Source organism: Nilaparvata lugens, chromosome Y (assembly GCF_014356525.2).
Source record: "Nilaparvata lugens isolate BPH chromosome Y, ASM1435652v1, whole genome shotgun sequence".
In the NCBI taxonomy this organism is placed as follows: domain Eukaryota; kingdom Metazoa; phylum Arthropoda; class Insecta; order Hemiptera; family Delphacidae; genus Nilaparvata; species Nilaparvata lugens.
This window is the reverse complement of record NC_052519.1, coordinates 2,453,645-2,474,114: the sequence shown is the minus strand read 5'-3', so window position 1 is coordinate 2,474,114 and position 20,470 is coordinate 2,453,645. Positions and strand designations below refer to the sequence as shown.

General features: G+C 36.0%; 1 protein-coding gene across 1 annotated transcript in view; it reads right to left on the bottom strand.

The window, feature by feature from the left end:
• LOC120355223 overlaps positions 1-20,470 on the bottom strand; it is a 41,833-nt gene that overhangs the window by 18,862 nt on the left and 2,501 nt on the right. Inside the window, 1 exon segment of the mRNA XM_039443557.1 lies at positions 1,744-1,826. Within this exon segment, the coding sequence (XP_039299491.1) occupies positions 1,744-1,826 (83 nt within the window).

Here is a 20,470-nt window from a genome sequence, read left to right as displayed (position 1 = left end):
AGTGACGTTCGATCAAAGTGGAGAACGGCATGATTTCTATTCTCTCCTTTACTCGTCATTCGTAATGCAGAGATCGCTACGCGGTGAGAGGCATATGGTTTCACTTACATCTGGCAGTATACGAATGACGGATTAAAAAGGAACATACTCAAGCTTCGCCGAGTTCTCTCATCACACACACATGGCTTTTGCAATAGAGGAAAAGCGGCAACGTGCCAGGGGCCCGAGTTGGGTGCAAGCCAGTCTGCTGCTTGTGTGAGAGAGAGAAACACATAGGAGGCGAATCACCATTTCTCTCTATCTATAACCTTGGCACGTGCGAGAGACTATTTGTGCTATTACCGTCCACACAATTTGTCTATAGATAAATTAATTAAAATTGAAGATGAAGTTATGATGTATTGTTGTAGTGAAATGTTGTAAACAAATTTTTTAATTCAGATATTTCCTCAAACATTTTGTTTTAGTATCAGTGTAGACTTGATTGAGTGAGGTCACGAGGAGATACGCCCCCCTCAGAGACAACTGTGTTACAGCTAAGTGCACATTCCTACCTTATCAATTTTATTGTTAAATCTCATCTGGACTTTGTCTATATTACCAACCCAAGGAGAATATAACTATTTTATGAATTAATCATTCCATTTTTGGCGATTATAATATTCATTATTTTACTAGCCTATTGAATTCACAAGTTGTCTTTATATTAACTAATACTATTATTATTTTCCAATTGATCATTTTGAATGGATCTGTGACATCATCAAGCTGACTGGACATACAGCCTTTGGCGGCCTATTCAAACTACTGGTTATTAGCTTAGTGAGACGTCCTTTTCTGAACTGTTTCCTTACAACTGTCACCCCGTTTTTGAATAATTTATAAAACAGAAATTCAGACATCACTAAACTGGTTAACTCCAATTTTGCATAAGGATTCTTAATTTACTGAGGATGATTGTGGGCCTTTTTCCATTTTTATTGATCAATTGATGATAATCTTGACAATAGAACAAATTTATTTAATTTGTAATACAATTCCTACAAAGGATAAAAAGCTCAAAGAGTATATTATAGAATATTACAAGTGTTGATATTTTCAATAGCAAGTAACTATACAACTAGATTCGATCCATTTGTGCTTTCAAAACTCTTGCAGAGCACAGGTAACACCTGCTCCTGAATGAATAAAATATGGATATATTGTGTGGAAAACATGTTTTCACTATGACTTATTTAGACATGAAAGACTCGAGTTGAAATAATTGAACAGATCATTCAAAAACTGTTAACTATAGAATGTAAAACAACACAATCGAAAGACACAGAAGTCAAAAGTATTGTTGGAAGCCCACAGTGAAAATGTGTAAGGTACACAACAGTTAACAAGATTCTACTAGACAGCAAGAACTTACAAATAATCTCGAACACAGTTTATGAGCAAATAAAGTAAAGTAAATTCGTATGGCTTTTGTTAGTGGGGAGTCCCTTGCGGGAAGGTCCCACCGCCTGAATATATAATTTAAGCCGTCAATGGGCCTTATGACTGTCATACTTCAGCCGGGACCGACAGTTTAACGTGCCCATCCGATAACACAGGAGTGATCTGGTTAAAAAACTTTTGGTTATCAGAGGGTTTGAACCCGAGATCTCTGTGCTGTTAAGCAAGCACTCTATCCACTAGACCACGGATCACTCCTATAAGCAAATGGAAATGACTTTCAAACAGACAAACTTCTCTTACCTGGTATGGACATAACTTCTGTTGATTGCAGCCTTCAAACGAATCCTCCAACCTTACTAATACTACTTCGGCTATTCTACCACCTGAAATACAAACAAGCACATGAATATTCACTCCAGTGTTGTGAGTAGAGTCAAGACAAAAATAAGTAAATTTAGTAGATAAGGATATTTATGTAAGTCAGGAGAAAAGGCCGGAAAGAGAACATGAGAAGAATGGAAAAGGTCAAGGAGAGGCAAAAGAGGAGGAGGAGGAGTAGAAGGAGGAGGTGGAGGAGGATGATGTAGAGGGAGAAGGGGATGTGGTGAGAAAGGAAGAGGAGGTACAAGGAAAGGAGGAGGAGGAGGAGGAGGAAGAGTTAGAGGACCAATAAGAAGATGAGGAGACTATAGGAAAGGAGTAAGATGTGGATGAGAAGAAGGAGGAAGAGAAAACAGTGGAAGAATATGAGGTGTAAGAGGATGAGGAGAAGGAGCAGGATGGAAGATAGTACAATGAGGAGGAGAAAAGTGAAATCCAAAGAAAAAAATAAAGAATGAAAATAAAATACAAAAAATTCAATTTATCAATTCAATTTTATTCAATTTATTCAATTCAATTTCAATTCACAATACAAAGCACAAGATACATAGACAACATATCTAAAAACAGATTTGTGAATATTTTCCACACATAGACGGATCTGTGTGTGGGGAATGAGTAACAGTACAAGAAGTAGCCTAAAATAAAATAATAATACGTATAATATATCTATTTATATATATGAAAGATAATAATAATACGAAAGAAAAATCCTATCAGTAAGCAAGGTCAGAGAAGAAAGATATTGAAGAGAAAGAAAACTATAACTTTCCATGTAGGCTAACGCTTAATAGATTAAAAGAAAAGGCGAACGAAAGAAGAAAAAATGAAAAGGGAGAAAATCAGCAATAGATGCAGATGTGAAAGATTGTTAGATGGAAATAAATGGTGACAGAAGATTTCTCGGTACTGAGAAAGGCAACAAAAGAGATGATGAAGATCCAAGCTATTCGATCATTATGAATATGACAAAAAAGCAAAATCAGAGACATGGTCACGGTCGTCCAACTGAAACAAAACTTAGTTTACAGGTCTAAGTCAGCCTAAAGAAAATGTTCCTATCAACCCAAATCTGTATATCTGAGAGTAATGATTTGGTTATATTTCTGTAGACAAAGCCTATTGGTATTTTGTTGATTAAGTAATTACAATAGTACGGAAGTTGATGTCTGCATATAGTGAGTTTTGTGAAGTGTATATTAAATCTATTTGTGTTATTTGCTCGAATTTTGTAGGGAGTTGTGTGAGTGGTAAATAAATGGTTATGTATATTCAAGTACAGAATTACACTTTTAATGTAAGTCTGTCTTAGAGTTGGAACCTTTAATTCTAGGAAAATTTCTCTACTTGAGTAAGTTCGAGGTCTTCCCAGGGCCGCTCTAATCATGTGCTTTTGTAAGATAAAAAGCTTTTTTACATGAGAATCGAAAGCAGCACCCCACACCTCTATAATATATTGGAATAATGAATGTGCATATGCGAAATAAATTTTCCTAGTGATATCTATATTTCTTATTCTATTTATTTTGTAGAAGATATGGATCAAATACTTTAACTTCGAGCATAAATATTCTATGTGTTTGTTCCACTTAAGGTGCTGGTCAACTACTATTCCTAAGTATTTCATAGTTTGTACTCTTTCCAGTGTTTTTATCTCCTGTCCCTCATTTACCATGTTTATACAGTTTGCATTCATATTCAAATTCATAGTTATTGGTGTTTGTCCGGTAATATTAGGTGAAAAGGTTATGTATTTTGTTTTTTCAGTATTGAGGGTGAGAACAAGATCTTAAGCCATTTCTGAACTATTTTTAAATTATTGTTCGCGTTACTGAACGTTTCCTCCCAGCTACTCCCACTAAAAATGAGTGTTGTATCATCAGCAAATGACAATGTAGTACAATTTCCAAGGTTTAGGTTGAGCATATCATTAACATAGATTAGAAATAAAATCGGTGATAGAACTGATCCTTGAGGCAGTCCAAAATCGGATGTGAATTTAATGTCAGTTCGGCTATTTAAAGTTAGATATTGTTTTCTATTTGATAAGTAGCTTGCAAATAAATTGTTTACGGACCCTCTAATTCCAGATTTATTCAGCTTATCTAGTAGTAAATTGTGTGGGATAGTGTCAAAAGCCTTAGATAAGTCCATAAAGACAGCTAGAGTTTTTTTATTTTTATTGAAGTTGTTGCACACAATTTTATAAAGGTGAATTACTGCATCTTTAGTAGACTTTTTGGCTTGGAAACCATATTGGTTATCACAAATTATATTCTCCTTATCAAGAAAACTCATTAACCACAATTTTAGAATCTTTTCTAGTATTTTGGATAAATTACTTAGTAGGCTGATTGGTCTGTAATTTTCAGGTTTTTTTGGATCGCCGGTTTTAGGTATAGGAATAATTTTTCTTCTTTAAATTTACTAGGAAAGTATCCATTGCTCAAACATTTATTGAATATAAATTCCAGGGGTTCGGTAATAAAACTTGATATTCGTTTTAGATACAATCCTGAGAAATTATCGGCTCCAGGTGTTGCTTTGTTTTTCAATTTATCAATTATCTTTTGTATCTCTATTGTGTTTGTGGGGCGGAGAAAGATACTTCTCTCACATGAGTTGTTTTGGGATTTAGGTATAGGTATATTATTTATATCATCAGAAATTTTCCCAGCGAAAGTTTTTCCTACATCGGCAAAGTATTTATTAAGTACTTCGGCATCCAGATTGATTGTTTTGGTATTCTTTTTAAAAGTTCGTTTATACATTCCCAGGTTTTCTTGGAATCATTTTTGTATTCGTCAAATTTTCTGTTAAAGTAATTGATTTTTGCTTGTTTTATCAAATTATTTAGAATATTTCGATATGACTTATATTTATTATTTAGTTGGATATTATTTGGTTGCTTTCTAATAATTTTATGCATTTTGTCTCTAACACGTATACAGTTTACTAAACCGGGTGTAATCCATTTTTTAAGAGGTCTTTTATCTTTACTCATGCGAATTGTTTTTGTTCTATTTTGTGTTAAAGAGTTTAATTTGTCAACTAAAAGATTACCATAATATCAATATAATCGGCTCTGTATATATCTTCCCAGTTTTCTCCCTGTAAGTCCTTCATAAGACCATCAAAATCTATTTTGACTCTAGTCCATGGCTCACCGTGTTTCGTTTTCTTATCATTTACTTCGTTCAGATGTAAAAAAATACTGAAATGGTCTGTTATATTGGTTTTTGAAATTACACCTGTCACAACATTTTTAGTTTTATTATCTTCTTTGAAAAAAATGTGATCAATGCAGGATACGGCTCCATTGATACTTCTGGTTGGTTTGTTGATATAAGATTTAAAACCATTCATGTGTAGTGTACTTAGGTATTCGTTAGCGAAATGATTATTTGCGAGGATATTGAGATTTATGTCACCTATTATAATTATATTATGTAAATCTTTCATTTGATTCAGGCAAGTATCTAAGCTTGTAATAAATTCGTTTAGATTCAGAGCTGGTGATTGATAAATTGAAATTATAATATATTTAACATTATTTATTAAACATGAAATGCAGATGTAGTTTGCTTTTTCGATTACTAAGTCAATTAATTCTGTTTTAATGTTTTCGTCAATGAACAAACATATCCCATCACATTTAGAGAATTTACTTTTTTTTGTATTACATTATAACCTTGCAAACTGTAATTAAACTGTGAGTCTTCCGAAATCCATGTCTCCGACAATGCAACAAACTGAAATTTAATACTGACATTACCAATATAATGCACTAATTCATCGAAATTCTTGTTAATGCTCCTTATATTCGTGTGAAAAATATTTAAGCCCCCTTCATAATGATTTCGCTCAAGAGGTTCAATGGAAAAAAAATCATCTATTTCAACAGTGTTATAATATCCCACAAGTTCATCATCTTCATGTAAAGCTGACATATGGAAAGTTTAGTGAAAAAGTGTTAAAATTTTTATGGTTATTTATAGTGAAGACGTAAGAAAAATTTTTTTTAATGATGATATCAAAATAAGAAGAAAAGCCACGATGTGTGGAAAGCCGTAGTAGAATATAACCCTTCGAAACACAGTCAGATCCAACGCAAGATGGAACTCCCCAATAAATATAATATGATAATTCATTTGATGGGGATATAACCAATGAAATCCAGTCATCAGCACAAACAGACTACAGTGTAGCGTCTATGCATATAAGGAAAACTTTTCTGTGTGATAATATTATGTGAATTGAATTGCCAGAAAGAGCAAGTAATCGAAATTTAGTATGAAACTACATACGTCTTCACACATTAGAATCAGTCATCCTCAAGAAAACAGTAGCAGGAAATAATCAATTGGAAAAAGAATAGTACAGTAAGTTACATTATGATAAGGAAGAAAGCTAAAATGAAAAAAAAAACAATCTTCCTTGTTAAGAGGAAATAAATAAAAATAAATTCATTAACGAATTTTAAATGTAAATGAAATCGAATATTTAAATAATAAAGAAACATTAGGCTACTTGTTAGGAAGGAAGCTCCATATACCTTGACATGAAAAGATAATGATAGAGCTTATGAAAAGCAAAAACTAAAACAATAATAAACTTCAATGAGAAAATCAGTAATAAGAAATAGCAAATCTCAATAATGTAAAAGCTCTCCAACAATTGTCATAATCCATTATCTATCAAATTCAGAACACAAACCAATTTGAGAAGAGGAATAGAAAGTCTGAATGGGAGTAAATTTAAAATTATAATCAATGTTCCACTATTCTATTCGACTCAGGAAGATATAATCAAAACTGAGAAGAAAAATAGCAATGAGAATTATAGAACAATAATTCATGAGATGCTATACGAAACAAAACCAAACAGAAAAATCAATGCTATGAGACAGTTGAATCAGATTTAAATGTTCAAACAATAGTGTTAATACATGAAAAATATTTTTCCAAAATATTGTTTCAAGTAAAGCTTTACTATTTACCATTAATAAGTACCTTCTTCATAAATAGGATTATCGAAAGTTTGTGAGTGAATCTGTCCATCCTGCTTCCAAAAGACTCGACCATCACTAGACCAGACCTGCCTCCATCCCACTCTATCACCCATTCTCTTAAGAAACTGACGTCTCATCCTAGTTAAATCCTCATGTATTGCAATTCCAGTGTTCTTGAGGCTTCGCCGATTTTTCATGATCAGTTCGCGACACTGATAGCTGACCATTTTAACGATGACTTGCCGCGGTCGCGGCCGTGCACCATCAGCTCTAGTCGCGGGCGGCGCTCGACCCACTCGGTGACACCGGTCGATATCAGCGTCCACCAGATTCAGTGAAAGTTTTTCATTTATCAGGGATACGACTGTAGTTCTCGTCAACTGTTCATTCTCGATCTCAGGTATACCAGATATCCTTATGCTATTTCTTCTCTGGTACTGTTTGATGCCATCCAAACGATTATCGCAACTGCATCATTCGGTTGTTCAGCAATTCGATATCACGTGTGAGCTCGTCCACTTTCTTTTCAGCCGCCTCCAGCCTGCCCCCCAAAGCAGCGCAAACCGACGCACACAGGCCCTCCCGCAGACGATCTTCGAGTTGCGCCGCAAATCGATCAAGAAAATCATCACTTAGTAACAGTTCCTCCAATGCCTGTCGCATACGACCCTGAGTCTCCATGGCAACGGGAAGGACGCTGTCAGTCAAGGATGAACAAGACGATGCCGAGTGAGACCGGCTGCTCAGCGCTCTCTGTTGTTGATTCAGTTGTTGCTGCTGCTGGCTCTGCTTATGCTGCTGCTGCTGCCCGGCTGGTGACTGCACTGTGGAGTTGTTATCTTTCGAGCCGGCTGTAGCACGAGTTTTAGGTGGCGACATTCCAATAAAACTAAACCAGTTGATCAAAAACTATTTGTGTCAAAATATATCTCCTCCGCTCACTTTCAGGACTGAGACAGTAATATGTTATACCTCACACACTACTTCACACATATGCCAAACCTCGATTTAAAATTTTCACGAAAACCCACGAAAATAAACTTGAAAAGGGGAGCTCAACTGTTTAATGTTAGACTGAAAACATCCTTATCTCGACCTGATAAGACCTCGACCTGAAATACAAAGTAAAATCCAAAGTAAAACCCAAGAACTAAGAATTGCATAATTATATATTTTTGCGGTGAGAACCTATACACATTGTCAATTTTGATAGAATATCAAATCTATTGAATTCAGGATTTATCATAATTAGCAATGAAACAAATATAAATATTGGTTCTGTTAGTGAACATGGTTAGATAACTTGCATCATAGATATTGTAACATACTCGATTTGGATAGATAAATAAAAATCCCTAGCTGAAATTCTATCGAATTCAGGATTTATCATAATTAGCAATGAAACAAATATAAATATTGGTTCTGTTAGTGAACATGGTTAGATAACTTGCATCATAGATATTGTAACATACTCGATTTGGATAGATAAATAAAAATCCCTAGCTGAAATATTAATAGGTCTAAGTAAAGTAACTGGCTAATATCGCCAAAGAGATAACATAGAGATTAGATAATATCAGATTGTCCTGGCTAAACTGTACAACAGCCTAAGAGGAATTGAAATAATTTTTTGCTAATATATAATATTATATAGAATATTGAAGGTTGAGGTTAGGCATAAACATTTAGTGATCGGCGACCTAACGATCGACCGAGCCATGCAACGTAGAATCTGACCAAACACCTTGGCAGGAATTTATTGCGGCAAAACGGTATGCAATTTGAGGAACAAAAGGTCTCACGTGGCTAACTATTATGATGCATGAAACAAATAGTAACGTATAGAAAATTAACTAGCATGTAGAGGGCATATTTAAAAAACCTAATAAAAATAATTAAATGTATCCAGGAAATAGGAGGTTACCAAGCGCATGAATACTGAAACAATTTGCATGCACCAATCACATAATGGCAATTGATAGACGGCAATAGTATGCCGATTCAAAAATATTTGTATATATTTCTACAAATAATTAGGATTTGTATAAAATTGTTGTATAGTCTATGTTATGGATATGGCCCGAAGGCAAAGAAATTATTAAACATACAACATAAGTAATAATTTAATATTTTAGTACGGTCTATTTGAACCTTGAATGGCGGAGGACTAGGATATTCAAATTTTATGTAAATTTGGAAGTCGGAAATGAGAATTGTAAAATTGAGAAAGGAGAACCAACACTCGCCTGCCAAATGCCACCATGAGAGGTCCCTAGATATTATAGAGCGTAATACCTTGCTATAACTTGTAAAAATTTAAAGTTAGATTGAATTATTAAATTTCTTATAAGACTTTGTGATGCTCTTATAAAGCAAAAGTCATTTTCATTTTTTAAATAATTTTGTAACCCCTTGGAAGAGACGACTCCGGCTACCATAGTCCAGGACCACCAGGAGTTGGATCGACATCAGCAGCTCATAAGAAAATTTCGACACGTGAGTGAGAAATATTGAAATAGTGACAGGGCGCCCTCAGTGCTTCGAAATTATATAATAATCAAAGCTAGCTCGTCGAAAGGGTTTTCTTATAAATTAAGAATTTAGTAAAAAATACTTGCGCAAGTAAATGTAGTATTAAAGGTATTTTATTAGAAGAATAACGAGTAAATCCACATATCAGTGGATTGGAGGTTGGCAACTCTGATTGCTGCTAGTGGTGGCTGAGAAATGTGTGTCTGACAGTTTTGCAATTTAATTAATTAATATGCACAAATACCTGTGAATTATGAGTTGGGGTCATTTATTGAAAGGCGAGACTTGTCTGGGTGCATGGCTCCGTGAGTAATTGTGTTGGAATAGTTATCAGGAACTTGTTTCATTTTTCATAACCTCAGTTTCTTGGTAAGAATTCTACAATTATTGCTGCATTCAAGCTTATTTTGGACTTTGATCGCATTGCATTCAACCTGACAATTCAAAAATTCTCTTGGAATTCTGCCTCCCGCAATTCCTAGCTTGCCACAACGGAGAGGATGCTCACTGTACATGAAAGACTTTGTGCTACAATCCTCTGGTATTGAAAGATACGCCAGTATCAACGAACTTCTTACAGTCATCTTAGTGCCGAATTACGAAAGAGACTGCTCCTCGGATACAGTATCGCTGCAGGTGAGCGACTCCCTACTGACTACTGAAGCGTCGGTAGCCGTGACTGCTCGCTGTTATCTCTCCCACTTGTTATCTGCCGATTAGCTTTCTGCCTCAGAAGTGATTCGCAAACAATCATTGTTTATTCGGTCACCGACTTGTGACAATCTTTACCTTTGTTTTCTGCAACGAATTAATTCGTAATAAAAATAAACTAGCCCTTTTGAACTCTCAATAAATATACCTAATTTATCTCATCACTGACCTTATTGATCTATTGCCCTTACTGACTTAATAAATTTGGACAATTTAGTTCTTAGTTCATAGATTTAGACTATTTTAGTTTACTTTTCAATCTAACTTTTGGACATTCATTCTCTCATTATTACATGATTCAAATAATGGTACTTGCGAATTGGATTTGAATTAAACAATAGGCCTATTGTAATTTTTAAATTTTCTTTTCTTTATTGCATTCAATTACATATTTATTATTCATTCTTCCCTGATTGTCGATTACTTATCTTGACTGATTTTTTTAGTAGTGATTTGTTACATTTCAATTTTGTTAAATTAAATACCCCTCAAAAATGAGAGATTTCACAATTGGAGTTACAAACCGTGGTAACCCAAAATTAATATTCCAGAATTATAGTTTTAGAAGATTATCTGACACGGCAGCTGGAGAGGTTCAATGGCATTGTTTAGATAAAAATTGTAAATCCTCTCTAAAAACTGACAAAAATGTTTCTGAAACAGTTGATTTTCAATCTTACATAGCCATGCTCCTCCAGTCAGTAATTCTCTCAATGGCAGTTCGTGCTCTACTCCCATAATTAATAAAAATTGCTCAAACAAAATGGTTGGTTCTGATACAGAAGGTAATGATGGACCCAACTATAGCTACTCATTCATCACTTAATTCTAATCCATATGAGTGTAATAAATGCTTTAGCTTGGTTGAGAGATTATTAAGCGAAAACCAAGCATTTAGTAAAGCTAATTCTCAAATGAGGATTCAATGGAATGCTGCCATTGACCGATCAATCATGAACGAGGAACTAGTTATGGAACTCACTGATAAAGTTTCAACGGATGTTGGAACTCAAACTGAGAGTGCTGAGGGGTTTGTTCTTAGAGATAATGTTCCCCTATTGGCCACTCAGGCTAATGAGTGTTTTCTTAAGAAGAATACTTTCTACAATGCAATAACTAGTAATAACATGGTTAGTGAAGACAATGAAATGGATTATGATGATATTAGATGTAAGCTTGTACACAGAATCTCCAAACTTGAATCACTATTGAACTCTAGCAATAGACTATTGTCAGATATACAAAAAAATATGAATTCAGCAAGAAGTCAAATTAAAAGCCTTTCCAAATCATGTTGTAGTGAAGAGGTAAGTGATATGAATTATTATGAGAGCCAAAAAATTCATATCTGGGCTGATAGCCACGGTAAGGGAATTAGAGAGCCTCTAACTGGGTTACTTCGAGGGTATGATATATCTTGTGTTCCCACTGTGGCCCCCGGGATGAAGTTTGAGACTCTTGCAAACTGGATGTTGTCTCCTAATGAGACTGTAGGTCTGAATCGAAATGATTGGATTGTGCTTCTGAGTGGCACAAATAGTATTCATTCCGGTTTTAATGATCTTGATAAGGAGAGATTTGTTGCTAAACTAGTTGAGGTGATTGGGACCTACAGACACAACAATCTGATAATATCAACCATACCCTACCGTTACGATCTCTTTGAGAGTTCCATTGAAAATAGATCTATAGCTGCTATAAACCGAATCATAAGGTGTTTGTCTAGACTGCACTCTGTAAAAATTTTAGATTTATGGTCCATTGAAAGACGTCTCCACACTAGTCACGGTCTTCATTTGAACAGGAGAGGTAAGTTCATGGTTGCAAAGAGAATTTTCAGAATTGTAACTGAGAATTCAGTCTCTGATAGAAATAATTATGTTGGACCAGATACTCTCACACCTCATTCTCTGGCAGTGAGCGGTGACCTAATTGACAGCTGCTATCGTGCTCATGATACAATGACACAATCCTTTGTGACAGTTGATGCCACCTTCTGTAGTGGCTCACGTGCTAGTGATGATGGTCCTTTCCAATGTGATGAGAGAATTGGCGAAAATGGTAGTGTGCATTGCTCTATTGAAGCAACACCTGATTCTATAGTGGTTGACCGTACTGATCAGGATGTGGTAGCTACTCATGAAATTCCAGTTTTGATCTCTTATAGACCAATCAATTTTTTAGATTAAACCAGCGATTGCAAACATTTGTAGATCGCACAAATCTGATTGACTGTCTTGCTGAGGCTGGAAGCAACCATGGTCACTCACCTAATTCTATGTCAGGCCCAGTCACTCTAAATGTCCTGCACTATAATGTTCGAAGTATTCGTAATAAAAACACAGAGTTGGCTCTGCAAATTCAAAACATGCAGGAAAACAAATCTCTAAGTAGAGTTGATCTCTTATGTCTCTCTGAAACGTGGTTGAATGGCAGTGAAAGTGTTAATATTGAAAATTTTAATCTTGTGTGCTATTTCAACAGAGAGTTACGAAAGGGCGGTGGTGTGGCCATATATTCAAGATGTGGATTTTTGACCTCTGAATTCAGCTTAGCAGAGGTTTGCGAGTCAGACTTTGAGGCAGAGGCTGTGACTGTGGAGGGTGATTTTCTAATAGTCTGTATTTATAGATCCCCTGACAGCTCAATGGATACATTTGTTGACAGGCTTGACAATCTTCTTTCTCCAACTTTTAAGAGATTCAAGGGAATTATTGTGATTGGCGACTTTAATGTTGACTTTCTCAGCAACTCAAGCTCAAAGCAGGAGTTGATGTCAGTCTTCTGTGCCTATGGTCTTCAGGATGTGATTGGGGAGCCTACTCGGGTTACAGCTCACTCTTCCACTCTGTTGGATAATGGTTTCATCAGTGTCAAATATATTGATGCTGTATTGTCAAGAGTGATTAGCTTGTCTCTGTCCGATCACTTTGCTCAGGAGATAGTTGTTCCTTTACCTGTTCATCAGGTGAAATCTCTCAAGGCTGAATATTCCAAGAGACTGATAGCTTCTGCTGACAACAAATCTAAGGCTGTATGGAATCTAATCAGGAAGGAAACTCCCATCAAGGTGAGTACTGAGTATCCAATTGTGATTGATGGCCTCCCAGTAGGATCACTTTGTGAAGTTGCTGAAGTATTCAATGACTACTTTGCTGGGGTGGTTTCATCGAATAATAGGCTCAGTTTGGGGGTTTTTGACGGTCCTTCTTTTTGTGATTTACTTGTAAATTCTAACCCTGGTAATGCTGCTGTCTCTGAGATGCCAACTTGGTCTGAGCAAGAGGTTGTATCTATTGCTAAGAAGCTAAAAATGAAAATGTCCAGTGGGTCTGATGGAATTCCTTCAAAAATACTAAATGAGTTTTTCCATTGTGTCAGTGGTCCTGTCACTCAGCTTCTGAACAGATCATGTGCTTCTGGGTCATTCCCCGCCTGCTTCAAGGTATCTAAGCTAAAGCCAATTTTCAAAAAAGGCTCTCGGAAGGAAGTGGATAAATACCGACCTATAGCTAACTTGACCTCTTTGTCCAAGGTATGGGAGAGAGCAATATATGACCCCTTGCTGGCTCACTTCCTGAATAACAATCTTTTAAGTGAGTGTCAATATGGTTTTAGAGCTGGAATGTCAACCGTAGATGCATTGGAGAGTTTCATCAGTGATATCTATTCATCATTGGATCAGGGTGTTAAGGTCATGGGGTTTTTCGTTGATATGAAGAAGGCATTTGGCAGCCTGAACCACAGCATTCTCCTAAGGAAGCTTCATTACTATGGAATTAGAGGTAATTTCTTGTCGGTGATTGAGTCTTATCTTAGTAACAGAAACCAGATGGTTGAAATAGAGGGCGATAATGGTGTTGTCATTAATGGTAAATTCAGGTCTGAACTTCGTCCTGTTGGGAGAGGGGTCCCACAGGGATCAATTTTGGGCCCCCTTCTGTTTCTGATTTACATTAATGACCTCCCTGCAAATGTACATCATGCCAAATCAGTTCTCTTTGCTGATGATTCAAATTTCCTAATAACAGCTAGGAATAGTGATGAACTTCAGCTGACTGCAGACTCTGTGCTTAGTGAGGTGGCTCAGTGGTGCAAGGCAAACTTGTTGGAGGTAAACATTAAGAAAACCTCATTTATTGAATTCCAGATACAGCGATCACAGCTGGGCTCTTTTCAGTTTGATATTGATGGTGAGGAGGTTCAGCCCTCTACCTCGGCAGGGTTCCTGGGAGTGACTGTCGACCGGAATTTGGCATGGTCAGTTCATGTGGAATCACTGATAAAAAAACTCAATTCAGCAGCCTTCATTATCTCAAGATTATCTGGGGCTCTGGCAAGAGATGCTGTGATTGCTGCCTACCATGGGTATTTTGAGTCACTACTCTCATATGGCATACTGCTTTGGGGTGCTTCAAGAGATGCACTGATGGTTTTCAAAGCCCAGAAGAGAACTGTTAGGATCATATTTGGGAAGCCCCATAGATTTTCTTGTCGGTCCATTTTCAAGTCATCAAGAATCATGACAGTTCCTGCTCTTTATATTTACAACCTGGCTATTTTCGCTTATAAGTCACATGACAGTTGGACAACAGGATCTGATATTCATGATCATTTCACCAGATCAAGAAATGTTGTAAGAATTAATCAGCACCGAACAGCATTTTATGAACAAAGTACGGAGCATAAAAGTATAAAGGTTTTTAATTCGTTGCCAACCCGGTTAAAGGAGGCTCAATCACTTGGCCTGTTCAAAAGAATGACTAAGGACTGGTTGATTGAGGAGTGTCCGTATAGTTGGCAGGCACTCATAAATTAAATCCTAGGCCTTCCTTTCAACATTTTCAAGATTAATTACTATGTGAAAGAGGCTGATAGACTGACTATATTTTAGTACCGTACTCTACTATTCTATTTTTTATCTATAAATGTTTGTTTTTTGTGTTACTGGTATCTATAATAGTGTGCATCATAGTCATAGTTACTTTTGTCATCTTAATATAATGCATTGTTTAGAAATAAGAACTAGTATTTCTAGATTAAGTTATGTTTTTATTGACTGATTTTTGTATGACAATTGTCCATGCTTTTCTTGTAATGACCTATGACATGTATAAACAAATAAACAAATAATAAACAAATCAGAAGTTCTATAAATCAAAGAAGTATAAAATCTAGGCTAGTAATACATATTCATATGATCTTTAATTTCTGCAATATAATTTGCGATAGTTTGTTGTAGCTCTGATTCACTAGATGAATTGCTCTATTTATTCCGTCAGGTGCCGAATCTTGCACCCTGAGATAATATATATATTCATTGCAAAGAAATCTATTAGATACTATAGAATTTAATATATATATTTGGATTATTGGTTGCCAATTTATCAAGTTGATTTTAAGGAAACTATTTTTAATGGAATTGTCCAAGTCGACAAGTATTAGCAAGCTTATATCGCAGCTACATACAAAAGGATGCATATGATTATAAAATAAAAGCACATGGTAACGTTTCGTGCTATAAATTTAGAGAATAGTATTTAGCCTGTGATATTTTACTGATTTCGATTATTGTTCTACTTTTATATTATATATTTTTTATCGCTCTTTATATTTTCTGCCCTGATCTATTTTTTGCAATATTTGTTAATATATGTATCAAATTGTTTATGGTGTGCAATTTATTTTAATTCCTCAATACTATAGGATAAGTACCATATATATATATATATATATATATATATATATATATATATATTTATTTTTTAATGAATTATCAGAATTATAGTGGAAGCTCATATCTGGGCCTATAAAGATTTTTATGAGACTGTATCCTATTAAAAACCACGACCTAATTTTTATAATTATATTAAAATATTTCATGCTCTACCGACTGATGCCAAGCGGGAGGCTAATCGTTATTTAAATATAAAAAAATTACGTGACACAACATGCCGTACCAACGTGGGACTGATGATGAGAGCTGAGCTCATTAAATAATTATTTGAAATTAAGTCAAGACCTATATTGAGGATGATAATTAAATACAAGTCTAGTCATATTGAAATTTGTCGTGGATGGATAATAAAACAATAGATTTATGAGTATTGAGGAAAACAGGCGGGTTAAATTTTGTATTACTTTTTGGGGAATTAATAGCTTTAAATAAAGAGAAATTATATGTTTCAAAGAAAATTTTATATTATTGTGATTGTAGAAAATATATTTCATAGAGAGAGATATCATATTTTATGAGCCTAAACTGCTATTACTTTCTAGTCAAGAATATATTATGTATAAGCCGGTTGGAATATAAGTCACAGTCTGTAAACTAGTCAGGAATCAATATTCAATATTGGAGCGCTAGAGCATTATAAAAGACTTAAGTATAAATACCTTATTTCGGATATCCAAACACTTTGCACATAACTGTTTCACTGTGAGTCCCGGTTTGTGTCTCTTTTTTTTAAGCATTTTTGCATATTATTCATCACTTTTCTAATTAGCATTTATCATATTGTCATAATGAATCACACTCCCGCAAACTCTGAAGTTTCATATATGTACGGCGGTTGCACAGATCCCACTTTGTCGACTCCCAGCACATCAAACCCCACCATGGTAGATGCCAATACGCCACGAGAAAGGGAACCAGGAAGTGTCGGGTCGATAGTCTTCGATCCACAAGGTCTGCAACCTCTAACATCCACTCGAATCGACACCGCTGACATACCATTGAATCAACGGATAGCAGAGATCAACTTCGAAGGGGGCGAGAAGCAGCCTGTAGAACCCGCATCTCCAGAGGCCGAGTCACATCTGAGCAAACAAAGTATATTTTCAGTCACAGAGCTAGATCCATTTAAAAGGGTAATAATGGAACAAACTAGCAGTATGTTCAATATTATGTTACAAAACACAATGGATAACATGATGCAGGAAATTAAAAAAGAGAATGCGGCAATAAAAGAGGCAAACAAGCAAACAGTGGAACAGGGCATGAAGGAGACAGCAGACGCCATACAATCAGTAGAACGGCGGTTAGATACTATTGAGAGTAAAGTAGAGAATCATAGAGAAGAATTAAAAGCAATGATAAATCTACAGAGGGAAAGTCAGGATAAAGTTACGGCAGGATTATCGGAAAGGTTGGATACGGTTACCTGTGAACTAAACGAAAGGATAGATAACTTAACCACACAAATCACTACACCTATTCAGGATTTAACAACTAACATTAAGGCCGATTGCCATCAAGAAATCAACAAACAAATTACCGTTGCCAATCAAAATTTAACAACTACAGTTGATAAAAATATTAACAGTATTAAAGATATACAAAATAAACAGATTAATATGTCCACAAAAATGAACCAACTGCAAGGTAGTATCAACCAGAACACAGAAACCTGTAAGGCTTTAAATGGAACTCTACTAATTCAAAAATCCACTCTGACTCAATTAGATCAAGAAGTAAATGCTAATAAAATTACAAATAATAGTCAATGGCAGATGGCACAGGAGAAAATAACAGTATTAGAAAATTATATCCAACAACAACCTCAAGGAATTCAAGCGGATAACATCAATTCACATAGTATATTGCAAGGACTGGGTAAATTTGATAATACTGATCGCCATTTGCAACCTCAACCATTCATTGATCAGATAAAATTAGTACAAACTCTTGCACCTACCTCTTGGAGTATGTGGCGTCTTCATTTGACTAGTTTATTAATTGGCGAACCCCTGATGTTCTTTCGGAGTAGAGCCCATGAATTTACATCATTGGATGAGTTTGTAGCTGTCTTCCTGGAACAGTATTGGAGCAGAAGTAAACAGTTGGACGTGCTAGCGGACATCATATCATGCGATTTCAACCCTAACTTAGACGGTGCATGTACCACTTTCGTCACTGCCCTACAGTTCAAAAATTCTCAATTGAGCGAGCCCATTAACGAATCGGCATTAGCAAGTATTATTCTAAAGAAACTACCGTATCAAGTTAGAATGGCACTCGCCACCCAACCCATTACTGATTGCAAACAGCTAATAAATCATCTATATGGCATACAGTCTGTGATGGCAATGTCAAACCACCGATCAGACCAAAGATACACACAGAATCAACATAACTCAAAAAGTAATCAGTATACCAGCCAAAACTATGAACCGGTATCATATGATCGCTCCCGATCTGCCCCTCAATTTGAACGCCGCTATGAGCACAAACAAAATAGTAACTGGAATAATAAAAATTTTCAAAACCGCACAACTAATCATTACGCCCATCAGAGCAACCGCAGGAATTATTATGATGGCCGTGATCGATTAAACTCAAATAATGGTTACACTCAGAATAATTACAACAGAAATTACAAACCGCCACCTCAACAAGTAAGCACAAATTATACATTAGCGCATGCAACAGGATTGAACCAACAAAAAACACAGAGCCCAACACCCAACAACCCACCGCCAGACACACAGGAGCCCATACAAGACAGCCTACCACAAAAAACCGCCGCCCACCATGCACTTAAAACGCCCTGTAAGCATCAATCCCTCTTGAGCTTTATATTCCCCACCGAAGAACCATCACCGCAGGAAGAGCAACCCGCCACCGAGGAACACCAGGTTACAGTAAAGGAATTATATAATATGGAGCCCACATGCGATCAACCCGTTTTGAACGCCACACCCGCGCATCAAGGGACCACCACTAAGCATCCGCGTTCAGGACCTACGCACCCGCATCAATCGACCCCACCAAGGCACCCCAAGGACCCCAAGATAGAGGACCAAGAGGATGACACCAGGGAGGACGGACTACCGGACAAAAGGAGCGCCCACCGCAAGGCCCGGAGACGCAAACGCCCGAGGAGGACACCGGACGGCCGACATCAGGACGAGGAGGACGGACTACATGACCGAAGGTACCAGCACCGCAAGGCCCGGAGGCGGAAGAAGCGAAAGAAACGGAGGAACCGCGCGCGCGCATACAGGCCGCATGCACGTTTCAAACGCCCGAAGAAGACACCGGACCAACACCAGGATGGAGGACAGCAGACCAACGGTATACATCCGCGGCACATACGCTTTAAAGCAGATAATCAGCGGTGTGACCGGAAGAATAGGCCAAAGGAATATGATAAAAACGGAGCTGCTTACGAAACTACTATGGATTCATGCGTGGATGACAATTATAAAGTGGACTACTTATTGAGACTGAAGAAGGATAAACGGTGTCTAGGAAGAGTGAAAGAAATAAGAAATAATGTAAATAAAATGGGAGTGCCGGGCTATTATATGTGGAAAGATTATATTATTAAAGAACTAATTAGTGTTTTGATTTATTGTATTGTGTGGATTACCATGTCTGTGATAATATTGAAAAGTGATGCTATTGATGTTATAATTAAGACCATGTTAGTGTTGAAGGAATTTGTTGACTGTTGGAAATCTTGTATGGTGAAATTGTTTGTTATTAAGGCCGTGAGGTTTGCTAAAGATTGTGATGTTAATGAAATAATGAAGGGGATAATATTATTGAAGAAGTTTATGGCCTATGAAAAATCTTGCTTTACGAAACTGTTTCCTGATATGATTAAGGTTGTTTATAAAGAAACTATGTGGATAGTATTGAAAGAAAATAAATGGAAGGCTTTGGATCAATTAAAAGAAATTATTATTAAAGGAACAAGGAGTTATTTGAAGAAAGAATACACAAGATACATGGGCTTTAAATTTGAGAAGGATAAATATTAATAATAGGACAACCTCAACAATCAACAAATGGATAGCAGATAACCCAACCAGCCTACAGTATAGCTACAAGCAGAAAGCCAAACGATACGGGAAAGCCACGAAATTTCTACATGCTATATCGTCGAATTTGAAATAAATATGATAAGTAATCAAGGAAAACACCACTATCAAACGAATTACTGACCTATCATGATAAATTTAATCTTGAGTTAGACCGCATGGCAATAATCCGATGTTTTTATTTCTCCCAACTGTCCAAAGCCTGCAACAAGCAAAAGAATAATTTTCAATTATGTAATTAAATAATATACACCATATAAAATAAGACACAAACGGGGATAGTAAAAAATAAATTAAGCAAATTACCTTAAATGTGAAAAATGTGACGAATAAGGTTAGTTTATGCTGCAGAACGCAAAGCCAAAGTATATGACGTCAAAAAGCAGATATTCAGAACTGGTAGGTTAACAAAGCCATCTAGATTGAATGTATGTAGCGCTCAACATATGTTTAAGAAGAGAAAAATGTTGTACCCCAAAAATGTTATTTATCACTTGTTATTATTGTATTTATCAATGTTAATATATTTATTTATATGTTTTATATTTATTACCGTGAGTTTAT